This window comes from Thamnophis elegans, chromosome 1 (genome assembly GCF_009769535.1).
Source record: "Thamnophis elegans isolate rThaEle1 chromosome 1, rThaEle1.pri, whole genome shotgun sequence".
NCBI lineage: Eukaryota > Metazoa > Chordata > Lepidosauria > Squamata > Colubridae > Thamnophis > Thamnophis elegans.
Genome location: NC_045541.1, coordinates 131,883,406 through 131,897,544, shown reverse-complemented (window position 1 = coordinate 131,897,544; position 14,139 = coordinate 131,883,406). Strand labels below are relative to the sequence as shown.

At 33.9% G+C, this 14,139-nt stretch overlaps 1 protein-coding gene across 2 annotated transcripts in view; it reads right to left on the bottom strand.

Annotated features, from left to right (window-relative positions):
- The window catches only part of IFT43 (intraflagellar transport 43), a 78,301-nt gene that overhangs the window by 25,334 nt on the left and 38,828 nt on the right, over positions 1-14,139 (bottom strand). Inside the window, exons 4-5 of one of the 2 annotated variants that reach the window (XM_032232777.1) lie at positions 12,090-12,125; positions 9,017-9,060 (exon numbers count right to left, since the gene is read on the bottom strand). In XM_032232777.1, the coding sequence (XP_032088668.1) occupies positions 9,017-9,060; positions 12,090-12,125 (80 nt within the window). The remainder of the gene's footprint in view (positions 1-9,016; positions 9,061-12,089; positions 12,126-14,139) is intronic. The other variant, XM_032232788.1, reaches the window with a different exon arrangement.

The window sequence follows — 14,139 nt, the reverse complement described above, 5'->3', positions numbered from 1 at the left end:
TTTCCAAAAGTTGAGCTTAGTTTGAAGGAAGCATTTAGCTTAAATCTCATATCAATGGGTATAATTTTTTGCAAATTAATCCAAATCTTCATGGATCTCTATACTTTTTCCACCTGTCACCCACCTACCTGATAAAAGGAAATCAGAAACATATGTGAGAATTGCAGCTAGATATGTGTGTATGTGAAAACTGAAATTTCATCTAAAGAAGAAAAGAAGACTCAAATCCAAAGAAGATAACATGAAATACCAAAGAGGAGAAACTGTAGCATCAGAGGAGCAGAAAGAGACTTCAAATAAGATGTGATTTGCTAAAGTGCAATTTATCTTTCTCCCCTCCCCCTCAAAAATAAATTAAACTTGTGAAGAAATATATTAAGCAAGAAATTAATTCATACTATTTCTGCTATTTTGGGAAATTGATCACATCATAAAACAAGAAAATGGCTGTTTTTCCTCTGTTCATCTGTTACAGTGCAGATCTACACAGCTTCAGCTTCTGGACAAATTGTCATAGACTAGGGGTATGAGAATGAATTGGAGTTTCAGCCACAATTTCTAACTAGTGAGAGTTACTTATTCATCCTGCCTAAGCAGGAGGTTGGACTAGAAGACCTCCAAGGTCCCTTCTAACTCTGTTATTCTATTCTATTCTAAATAAATTATTTACCAACTTTATTACAGTAGTGGGAAATGTGGTTGAAACACCAATTCAGGTGGGAACTTTCCATCTAATTTATAATTTGGTACGTTAGCAGTTTTGAGATTCTAAGAACTTTGAGTTGTCACTCAGAGACCAACACATTTAATAAATTATTACTATTATTTCTTGTCTTTCACAATATAGTGAGAAACTTGATAAGACTAGAAAAAGAAATTGTTTAAAGAAACCAAGAAATCAATTGCAGTTTTAATTGTACAAGATGCAATAAAAACTAAAGAGCTTGATATCATTTCCTTAGAGCCCAAAGAAACATTAGTACAAGCTATAACAAAACCTGCTTCAGTTCTGGACAGGCTGTTGAACTAATTGAAGCATCTTATTGTGTGCCTTCTAGTTCCTCACAGTCCCATGAATCTGTTGTTACTATTTTTTTTGGAGATCAAATTAAGATAAAATATTGCAAGTACTCTAGAATTGCAGCACATTTGGAATATGAAGAAAAGCAATTGATATTCCTTCCAGATCTACCTTACAAAATGAAACAGAAGCATGAAGAGTTTCACCAAGCAGACCTCCAAGTGAGGCATCAATAAATAAAATATTTCTTTATCTTTGGATACTGGTATAAGGACATTTTGCAATTTAGAAATGGCTATTTATTACCACAAGGAATGTCTGACTATTCAGAGAGTCACAAAAGGAGCACAACAGTCTATCTAGAAACAATTCATTGGTTTAGAAGCTTGATGAACCTATCAATTAAACAAATTGGGAGTTTTCTCCCTTTCTTTTCTTTTCTATCCTTTCTTTCTTCTTCTTCTTCCCCCCAATTGTTAGCTAGATTTTAGGGAATGAAGGTTAGTTTTTTAAATTAGATATTCAGAGTTCTGTGTAAAGAGTTTTGTTGGTATTTTTGTTAGATACATTTTGTTTGGTGTAGGCTAAGGTGCTGTCCTAGAATTATAGAATGTGAATTATAGTGACGCCTTAGATATACAAGAAATATTTTAAAAAACACCTGCAAAAGCCATTAAAACATAAAAAACCCCAAACTATTAAAATTTTAAAATATATAATCTGCAGAAAAGCAGCATTCATTTTCCTAACAGTACAAACACTTAGCATATTCTTAACCAACATCACTGGATATCCAGGCCCGATGGCAATCTCTATCTTCACTTAACAGACAATGGAAATGATAAAAACTGAAAGAGCACTAGACGCATTTAAATTCAGGGAAGTTAGGAAACTGACACAAATAAAAGGGATTCTTGCTTTTCAACAGAGTATCATTTTTAAAGGGAAACTTGATATAGAAAAATATTTATAGGAAAGTAAGAAGACAAAATACACCTTGTTCCAAGGTTTCTATTGAATAAACTATGTTACCATATATTTAAAGTACAGAGGGAATAATATATAATAATAATAATAATAATATATAAATTCTTAAAACTAAGTATTAATTCAAATTAATATTTGCAGATCATGGAAATATATTTACATGTCTATAAAGGAAAATACATCAAAGTAATATGTAGACAGTTACCAGAAATGAAAGTTATTTTATATGTATAATATTTGAGCTTACAAATACAATACATGTAAAATGGTCATTTACTGTTTGAACTGAATAGCAAATGCTACATGTAATTAATTATGCAATTATAAAATTACTTACAAAATGATGAAAAAGAAAAAACAACTGAGTATGTAAATTGTGCTGCATTAAACAATTTAATAGCTGTAAAATAATAAAACCTCATATTTGAGAAACCAGCTAGATAAAATGGTTTCAGCCAAACAATATTCTTTGGCTTAATATAACAAACATAAAATAATTAATGATTGGCCATGTGCCAATAGTGGTGATTCTACCCTGAAATGTTAACAGACTGCAAAAGTTTTTTTAAAAAAGCAAGGCGATTCAGTTGTCTTCCTATTAATTCTATCAATGTTGCCTCAGGGCATGATACAAAAATGACATCTGTAGATGCCACACATTATTGCTTCGTACAGAACAGATTTTAGATTTAATTGTACACTAGCTGTAAGTAATGCAGGAGAACTGAGCCTTACAATTCCTACATTAAGAACACCAGAGAACAGTATTCTAGTTTTTCTATAATATACATTTTGCAGAAGGAAATTTCCTACAACCACTCAATTATAAAACACAGAATAATGCTTGGTAAAGGGAATAATTGAATTGAAGGAAAACTACTAGTTAGGAGGTTATAAAAACTACTAAGAACTTGTTTTATCCTGGGGACTTCGAATGTTCTCCTTTACAACAAAATAATTTTTAAAAAGCAGCAGCATCAAAGTCAAAACCGTTTAATTAAAAACCAAAAACAATACTCATTTAAACTACATTAATTTTATTATGTGGTTAAAACATCTTGTTCATAATGTTACATCACTGACAAGATAATATAATATCTAAATTTGGATCAGTTTTTATTTTGATAAATATTAATAGAAGCATAAGTTTTAGAATTTGTACTACGTATCATTCTTTTATAGAAAAAAAGCAGCTGTAAAGCAGTGTAGCCTACCTGAGGAAAATTTCTCTTCAATGCAGTATATCTAAAAAAAGCTTCTGACGGTAAAAAGCAAATAACAGAGCTGGCATAGGAAGCACAGTAAAAAAAATCTTTATTGGATAGAATATGTTCAAAACTCAGAATGTGAATTAACAGGAAAAACTGTAAGTCTTATAGAAAAAGCTACTCTGAAGTCATCAGGAAATATAAATATTAGAAGTAATAATTATAAAGCTCTAAAATGTTTCTAAAATAAATAGTGATTATCATCATGATTCTGTTAAAACTACCAAAACTAAATAATATTAAATAATACTAGTGCCTATTTATGCAGTAGTTGTGTTGAGGTATAGTCATACATTCCCTAAGTAGAAAGGGAAAGAAAATAGAAACTCTATATTATTATACTATACAGTTACATTAATGAGGACTACTTTAATATATGATCAAAAAGGAACTTCTCATAAATATCTTATTCAATACTGTTAGAGCACAGATATATCTGTTTTATTTAATCCTTTTCATAATTGAGTGGAAAAAAATAAGACAAACTGGATTTCTTTATGTGAAATTTCTGACTGTGAATATGTATGATTTTATACATATATATGATTAGTAGAATTCATGACATTTTCATATCCAGAAACTTCTCAGAAGCCCCTTCATTGCACATGAAGCTGTTATAGCTGACAGCCACTGGGACTGATCACAGTCACTCAGAATCAGATTTTCATAATTCAGACAAGGACTCCAATTGCTGCTTTCTTTCGTGCTGCTATCAGATGAGAAATTGATGGGGGGAGCAAATCCTGAGGGAAAAACACTACAATTAAGGGCTGTGCAGTTCTCTTGCTGTCCCTCTACAGCTGCAATTTTCAAAGGATCTTGCCTTAGGCACTTTCAAATGATGGCACCTCAGTTCTGTAATCATATTTCAAGAGCTTTTCTTAAAGGGTCTTTTAGATAAACTTAGTCCATCAACCACACTTAAGGACTCAACAATCACAGCTACAATATGACAATGTACTGTTTTTCATAATTTTGGCATGAAAATATCAAACATTTCAAAACACATGCACTTACCAATCCAACACCTTTACACAAATGATGCACATTATTGAATACTGTTTTAACCATTTATTTCAGAGTCATAAAATGTATTTTTTTAAAAAGCATTAAAAATTCACAAATAAACTTTTTAGATGCCTCATTGCTGTCATACTGACTGCTGATCAAGTTTACCATAGAAATTGGTAATTTTTATAAATATTTTCTATCATTTATAATAATTTTATTCTCTAGCAATCAGACCTACATAAAATATTAAGTTAAATTAAAACTTAAAATAATCATTTTTAATTTGTTCCTTCTGTTAGAAGAATAATTTGGGGCTCTAACTTAAGCTGCGATTGTGCAAGTATAAACAAAAATGAGATCAAGACAGCTATAAGGAAATAAGAAATATTTATTCCTAAAAGCAAAGTGTTTGCCTTTAAAGGCAGCTGCAGAGAAATGGGGTACAATAACATATAGGGAGGTTTGTCCTGGATGTGGAAGTGTCTAGGTGATGATCCTAGGGTGACACTTGAGAGACATGTGTGTGTAGGTATGTCTATGATGTTTATTCTCGTGAACATGCAGTTCCGCTGGGAGACCTAATTTAATTAACTCTGTTTGCAGATCTTATTCTTTATATGCGGATTAGGTCTGGGTAACTTTGGGGGGATTTGAGAAAGTTTGAGTAAAAGATTTTCTGCCATTTGCTATTTTTAGTTGATTAACTTAGCTTCAGCATAACTGTTAATTATCTAGTGAAAACACTAATTCTGAGCCCATTATGGATCCTGTTAATGTTTTAAGGAAAGATGGAAATACTATAAATAATAAAGTATATTTTGATATAAAACTTCTCACACTTTTCCCTCCAATCTTCATTTTATCCAATCTACAATGTCCTTCTTAAGCAGCTGTATCATATTTTCCTCACTCTGACTATTAGAATTATAAATATTCCATAGTTTTAGTGGTTAGTATTTGCCAAGACATCTCAGTTATAATGCAAGCACTTTGATTTACACTGAATGCTCATGTTTAAAACTACAGTAGCTAAAAATAATAATATTTCATGTTAATTGTTTAAGGCAGAATCAACTGAAGTGCTGTGAATCTCAAATTAATTAGTAAAGTACTCATCAGTGAAAAGGCCACATCCAATTTCCCAATTTTTCAGTAAGAAACATAGCTGGCATAGAGACTGAATGAACTCCTCCACAATGCAGCATCTGGTTTAAAGTCCTCTTACAAATAACAACTATAATAAATAAAATACATACATACCAGACTATATATAAAGACAAATCTCTCAACTCAGTTGTCATATAGATTGAGTAGAGCATTTGCCTTTAACTTATCCATATCCTCAGGTACAGGTAGTCCTCAATTTACAACCACAATTGAGCCCAAAATTTATGTTGCTAAGTGAGAAATTTGTTAAGTGAGTTTTGGCCCGTTTTATGACTTTTCTCACCACATTTGCTAAATGAATCATTGCAGTTCTTAAATCAGTAACATGGTTGTTAAGTGAATCTGATTTCCACACTGACTTTGCTTGTTGAAAGGTCGCAAAAGGGGATCACATGACTCAGGGACACTGTAACCATCAAAAATCTAAGTCAGTTGTCAAGCATCCAAATGTAAATCATGTAGCCATGAGGATGCTGCAATGGTCATAAGTGTGAAAAATCATCATACATCATTTTTTTCAGTGCCATTGTAACTTTGAATGGTCACTAAATAAGTATTGTAAGGATTACCTATACAGCAATTAGGTTCCATTTGTAGCAACAAGTAACACTGAAATTATGCAATTCAAGAGAAATACTAGGTTGACCTGCTCAAGACAATCAAATGCAAAAGAGCGTAATTCCTATTTTTTTATTGTATAGTTAATTTCCGAGCTGTATTTCCCATAAACAGAGCTAGTCTAGCTAATCTTTAATTTAGAAAGGAGGTGAATGAGGATGACATGATTGAAGTGTACAAAATTGTGCATAGTATAGATCAAGTGGAAAAGGAGAAGCTGTTTTTCTTTTCCCAAAATATTAGAACCAGAGTTCAAGTAATAAAAATTGAATACTGGAAGAATCAAGACAGACAAAAGGTATACCTATATATACATACAACCTATAACTAAGCTTTGGAATTTGCTTTCATGAGATGCTTAGCCTTGATGGAAGTATGCTTGCCTCTGAAGTCCTTCTGCTTGGAAATTGGTAGATTCCTTGTGCAGTTAGTTGGACCACTATGAGAACAGACTGCTGAACTAAATGACCCTAAGGTCTGATTCAGCAGGGTACTGCTTATGTTCTTAATGAAGAACTTAACAAATAAAATAAGGTCCTAATGAATAGCAGGACATAATTGCAATCAGAATGAACATCTTAATTAAGTTAGTAATGATATTGCACAGCTATAACTATACTCATTTGTTCTTAGCAAATCAAGAAAAGGGAAGAAATAAAATATTTCCAAAGAATAGGATACCACCTCTTGCAAATTGATTATTTTAAAAGACTTAATTTTTTTTATTTAGACCCATAAAGCAGTTTGAGCTTGGAATAAGCTCAAACTGCTTTGAGCTCTGTGGAAATTCTTAACAGATAGCATTTTTTCAATTCCCATTTTAGCCTGGCATCTCCCATCTCATCCAGTTCTATTATTGAGCTGAGCTCAGTCACTTCTGCCCATTTTCCCTGTTGACATGGATAGAAAATTGAGCAATTACCCTTAAACGCTTTTCTCTTAGATCACCCAGATTGCTACATACACAATATTAAGTCCTCAATTGCCCCTGGCCAAAAGTGGTTCAACCAGGTCTGTCTTTTAGGAATTAAACAATTTTTGTTGCTTCCAAGAGTTTATTATTCCTAGGGTTGTCATCTACTAAATCCTATTAAAATAGCTTCCTGTGGTGCAAGCTAGTCTGTCTTTAAGTCTAAAAACAAGATAAAAAAGACAGTAATAACTTAAGTCATTCCACTAATCATTCAATGTGCATTGGTTAAGTATATTCATATACATACATGTACCACAAAGAAATGCATTAACTCTACTGTTTCATCTATGCAAACTTTGCTAATAAATAATAAATCCCACATATAAAACAGAACATAAACAGTACTAATTCCGTTGTATTTAAGTACAATGACAATAAAGATTATACTTAGAATTAAAATTCAGGAAATTTGTTGGATTTTTTTTAAAGTGAAGTTTTTAATTTTCATAACTATTAGAGCTGAATGAAAAAGTGCAATAGCAATGTCTAGAGAAAAATGAAATGTCAGATATAACATAGATGCCCAACAATGGGATTGCCATTGGTCTTTGTATAAATATTTTCAAAAAGATACAGATAGATGCAGTAAAAAGTATACATGCAGTACATACAAATTTGGGATAAATGGTGTTATGCAGTTAAGGAGTAAGAAAGAGTGAGCAATTTTTTTAAAGGAAAGCATAAGAACATATATAGCTAAATATAGCTAAATATAATTTATACCAACATCATTCATCTTTCTAACTCATTTGATTTTATCAAGTCTATATATCACTTCATATATTGACTTTTCTTCTTTACAACTCACCTCTATATTCATTTAACTATAATTTTTCTGATCCTCCTTCCATTTCACCCATTCATCTCTCTTCATATTTGTTTGCTATTCATCTATTCTGTCTTTTATCATAAAACTACATTGATATAGTTATTTCATATGAATTACTCATTTTGTATTCCCACTAATCCAGCTCCCATTAAGTTTTTGACCTTGTGTTTTATTTTAACACACACAATTCCCATTATATTTACTTTTATTTTTCTCTTAACATACCAAAGTCTGACTTCCATTAAAAGTAGGCATGGGGCCAGGTTTTCTGCAGGACCACCTCCCCCTAATGATACCTGTCCTAACATGATCAGATAGGATGGGCATGCTCCTAGATCTTTCCCTTAAACATTGCCATCTTATGGAAAGTAGGAAACCTGTCTTTTCCGTGGTAGCCCCTGCCCTATAAAAAAATCTTTTCTCTTTAAGTTTGTAGGCCTCTATCTCTCTAGCTTTCTGAAAGCACTAAAGACATGGCTTTTCCCCAAAGCACTGAGATAGGATGAGGTGGATGAGAGATTCTAATGAAGGACTGTTGACTTTGCTGACAGTTTTTTGAATGTTTAATTAAATATTAAACATTTAATAAATGTATATATCATGTTAGTTTATTATTGGTTTTTTAAAAATGTGATTGGTAACTGCCCAGAGTTCAATATAAGATGGGAGGCTATATAAATGTTTAAAATAAGAAAGATCAGCCATTTTTGTTCTTTCAACAAATTCATTCTTCACCATAGAACCCACCATTTGAATGTCTTAAAATGTTTTCATATATTTTCCCATCTTTAGTGAGCATTTTATCAAGATACACACATTCAATTAGTTGCTCTAACTTTTCATTAAACTGTATTTTATACTTTATATTTGGGGAAGCAGAGTACAAGAATTTATTAAAGTGCTTGTCTTAAAAACATACATTGAAAAAAAGTTGGATATTAAATTATTTAAAAAATGGTAAATTAATAATATACATTAATATTCTAATGACTTTTGATATCAAAAACAAATAGAACATAATGCATGATAACATATAAATTACATTAGAAAGATATCCAGAATTTCTTTGCTGCCTTCCAGCCAAAGAAAAGGCGTCAGAAACATGAAAGTACCTTAATTTCAATTAAAAGGGAAATTTGTACCTTCTCCATTACCTGCCTCTATGCTCTGTTGTCTTAGACGATGACTGAAAAATATTATAAAGTGAAGTCACCATTAGAGGCAAGTGTATGAAACAACATCTTAAGTTTTCCTCTGAAGAAACCCATATAGAATTTTTTGGCTCTAAAAAGAACTATAAAGCTACAAATTATTAGAAAAGAGAGTGAATCTTTGCATATCTTTTTGCATATATATCACGGTGCTTCAATATTACATTGACTCTAATAAAGACCATATCTGAAGACCAAATCAAAAGTAATGGTTCCAAATCCATAATTTTAGCTTAAATAGGGATGTTTTAATAAATAGAACAAGAAAAAATATCCTTGAAATTAGTTTCGAACTTCAAGGGTTTAACAAATCTTTTGTAGATTTGATAAGAAAATATTTTCCAAGTATTTGTCTTGATTTGCCATTTGTAATTCTCCTGTAATTTAAAAAAATTCAGCCATTTTCTTAAATATATCCAATAATCCAATAATAAAGAACAATAAAAATTTGTCCTTTTCTAAATCATTTTCTTTGCTTATCATTCATAGTTCCATTTACAGTACTTTTCCTGTCTTGTCAGACAAAATTCATATCTATCATTTCCTCCTTAACATATTTTGGACATAATTTATTCATACAATCAGATATCTTTACTTAAACTTTTGATATTGTAGCTTTTAATTTCTAACTCAATTTTTTAAAGATCCCCTTTAATATTTCCAATGTTATGACATTTTGTGTCATTTTGTAAGTTTCAGTTAACCAGTACCAAAAGCAGACTTGTATTTTTCCAATTGATTTAGAATCTTTAGTCCTCTTTAGCATCTAGTTCCTAAAATTATAAAGTCATTTATCTTGTATTATGAACAAGGATAGTCAAAATAATTCTGTTTACATGAGAAGTTATTTATTTTTTGTAATTAATTCCAAAATCTTATAGTAAATGTCAATATTCCAAATTTAACTTGATATTTAATCCATTTCTTTCATCAAAATCATATTTAGCTTTTTGCTGTTTATTTCAAATTCTTTATTTTTTAAGTTTGCAATTAATTTTTCTTTAGTTTAATATTGCAGCTAAACTCACCCAGCAACTTTTCAAATGTGTTGTTCCAAAGATCTCTAATAGTTTTAAGATGCTTAATAGGAAATTTCTGAAAGTGATTAAAGAGACTTACAAAAGTAGTGTCTTTTAAAAGGCTCTGCTTGTCAGGCACAAAGGATTAGATCCATAGGTGAAGAGCCAATTAAACTGATTTATTGCTATTCATGCCTATGCACAGGAATATTCTCAAGCCATGATTAGTATTTACTAGGAGTTAAATAAAGGTCAACAGAATTCAAAGGACTTTGGGCTTACTCTGCTTATGGTTACATAGACATTCTAGGCTGATTCCTGTTTTAACTATTCCGCTAGGTTCTGCCACTCCTTCCCCTATACTGCTGCAGTAGCAACAAGATGGCTAATCCCTTTGTCTCTCATTGCTCAAATTCACAGAATACCTTTCTGTCTCCACAAGGAACAGACACCTAGAACATATGTGGGTGATCTCCTATCCCCTTGTTATCTGGAGAGGTTTTAAAAAAACAGTCTACTCATTGGTTCTTTGGTGTTTGCTGTGATCATTGTGCCCTAGCTACACTTTTGCAGGTTTTCTCTTCCGTTTGCTATGCCTCCCCAAGAAGATCAGTTCATCAAACTTTCTCATGTGAAACTTGACAGTTGTTGCCGCAGGCCATGCACTTCATTCTTAATCACGCACAGAAATCATTTTTTTCTGGTTCACCATCACATTTTTTGGCACTGTGATGCACACAGTATTCGCTTCGCAAAGTCACGTTGCCATAAACAACTGCATTTAACAGTCTTGAAGAGGCATATGTTCAGTGATGGTGTGCTGCTTAAAGTGTACTGACAAGTACTCACCACAGGTTCATACTTCACAAACAATAGCATCATAACCTTTTCTTACAGCAAATTCTCATTAATCGCAATAAAAGAACAGATGCTAAACTACACTTCAGAACTTCTACTGCATCTGTACTGCCATCTGTTGGAGATTTAATATTGGCAGTGCTAGTTTTCTTTCATCCGGAGTCATGGATAACCATATAAATTTAATGAACAAACAGAAACCATTGTAAAAGTCAAATCCACAAACATCAGCAATGAAAGCAGCTTTTCAAAAGTGTGGCTTCCAAATGCCCAGTTGTTATTTTAAATTATTTATAATACTTCAGATTTTAAGTTGAAGTTCTTTGGAAGATCATAAAACTTCAGTCTAATCTATTCCCCTTTGGCATTTAAGAAAATAGTTCATAAGATTGTGCAGCAATCTAGTTTCTAAGAAAAGATGATTTGGAGCATGTATAGATACAGATCTTTGCACATATTGCCAACTTGTGCCTTTTCCCAGAGTCATATACTGTATGAACTCAGGCAGTTATATATACCCAGGAACTGGGTATGTCTAATTTAATAGAAAGAAGGACTAGGGGAGACATGATAGAAGTGTTCCAATATCTCAGGGGTTGCCACAAAGAAGAGAGTCAAACTATTTTCAAAGGCACCTGAGAGTAGAACAAGAAGCAATGGGTGGAAACTAATCAAGGAGAGAAGCAACTTAGAACTGAGGAGAAATTTCCTGACAGTTAGAACAATTAATCAGTGGAACAGCTTGCCTCCAGAAGTTATGAATGCCCCAACACTTAAGAACATGTTGGATAGTCATTTGTCTGTAATGGTATAGGGTTTCCTGCCTAGGCAGGGGGTTGGACTGGAAGACCTCCAAGATCCCTTCCAACTCTATTGTATTGTATTGTAGTTATCTTTGATCAAAAGATGAATATGCAGGTGCACCCATATGTGCTATGAATCACCTTTCCCCTTTAAATTTAGATCACTGCATAGCCATAACATCTTATAACCAGTTCAATACACATGACCAAAATCTACAAAAATATATACAAGGGACACTAACCACAAACATAAAATGATGAAAATGAAACAGTTTTTCTTAACATTTAGGTAGAAACATAGTAGACAATGAGGAAGTCACTTACTCTTCAACTTCTTGTTCTGCAGGTTTCTTTTTTGACCTAAAAGACAACAAAGGCCTACACTGAACAATGGAAAAAACAAAACTCACAATAACTTTTCAGTGTTATTTCAGAAGTACATATTGATTCAATGCATTTATCTGAAAGGAAATCTACATTTTCTCCTAATTATTCATCTTTCAAATAAAAAGATCATCTTTGATTTATTGAGGATATAGCAAAGAAGACAGATCAGTTCTTTTTTCTTTCAGCTTCTTTTTTAGCATTGAGCTAGTCACTCTACTTCACAGAATTGCCATTGTGTGGGAAAACTGAACACAGTCTTAAGCTCACGAGGATATAAATGTAACAAAGAAACAAGTTAAATGATAAAACATATATGCCACATATCACTCTAGTGCTGAGGAAGGCAACAGTTTAATAAACCTGGTTTTAATTCTAAGATTGTTTGGCTGAATGGAAACTTGCAAGTAGGATGTGATCAACATGGTATATGGTGGCTTGGTCTCCACTGATTCCCACAAGGGTTCTTCCAACTTTCCTCCTGCAACCTCCTGTACTCTCTCTTTAATGCCTGGGGATTAAGTGTGCTGCTACCAGATACTTTACCCCAGAGAAATCTTCTTTGTCACTGATTTATCAAAAGAGGAATAATTAGAAAATTCCCTTCCTTCATATCTCTAAAAGTTAGATACCTTTGTTAGAATGTGCACCACTGGCTCATTAAGAATTTTAGATCTTTATTGTATTTAACAATGTAAAAGACTAGATAGATCTGAGGGAAAAAATAAGAGGAAAGGAAAGAAGAATGAATAATTGCTTTATGGAGAACCTCATCCCTGTCAGTTATTCCTTCCAACCCAGAATCTTATAGAAGAGCATATATCCAAAGACACAGCCTGGAGAAGAGTCCACAAATTAAATTATAACACAAACTCTACTGCAACTAGCTTTACTGATCTGAGCTGGCTGTCCAAATTCACTACATTTCGTTTGATTTACTGTTGACTATGGCTTTGTTCTTAGTCGCTCCTATTTGGGGTTAAGTAACCATGGGCAGATAAACCCAACTTTATTCCTTGACTCCAGTCCGAAAAGAAGATATTAAGAAAGTCCTGACCCAATACTGCAGGCTATTTAGATGGGGTGAACTTTTTAAAAAGTACTCTGATTGTACTACGGCCCCTCCGGGTCGGCAGATCCCGGAGGAGACGCCTAGAGCACCTATGGAGGTCCGATAAATCCGAATCGAACCGAGCACTCTTAACAACTTGCACCAAGGAGTACATCAAGGCACTGAGGACAGCAAAAAGAACGTATATTGCCACCTTGGTTGCGTCCGCTGAGTCCCGCCCAGCCGCCCTGTTTAGGATAACCCGCTCCCTCCTAAATAGGAGGGATACGGGGGACCCCTTGCAGGGTAGGGCTGAGGATTATGTCCAGTTCTTAGCGGACAAAGTTGCTCGGTTTCGGTCGGATTTGGACTCCACCTTTGCAGATCCAGCTGAGGCACAAGGGGATAAATTGGCAGACCATCTCTGGGTTGAGTTTCAGGATGTTGCCCCTGGGGATGTGGACAAGGCCATGAGAGCTGTGAGCGCCTCTACTTGCGTACTGGACCCGTGTCCCTCCTGGCTGGTTGCCAACAGCAGTGAGGTGACACGAGGCTGGATCCAGGCGGTCGTTGCCGCCTCCCTTCGGGAGGGACACTTCCCCTCCGCACTTAAAGCGGCGGTGGTGAGACCCCTCCTGAAGAAACCATCTTTGGATCCAGCTGTTCTCAACAATTACCGTCCAGTCTCCAACCTCCCCTTTGTTGGGAAGGTTGTTGAGAAGGTGGTGGCCTTCCAGCTTCAACGGTCCTTGGATGAAGCTAGTTACCTTGACCCTTTCCAGTCCGGCTTCAGACCTGGTTACAGCACAGAAACCGCTTTGGTCACATTGACCGATGATCTCTGGAGAGCCAGGGATGGAGGCCATGCATCCATCCTGGTTCTCCTTGACCTCTCGGCGGCTTTCGATACCATCGACCATGGTATCCTTCTGCGACGAC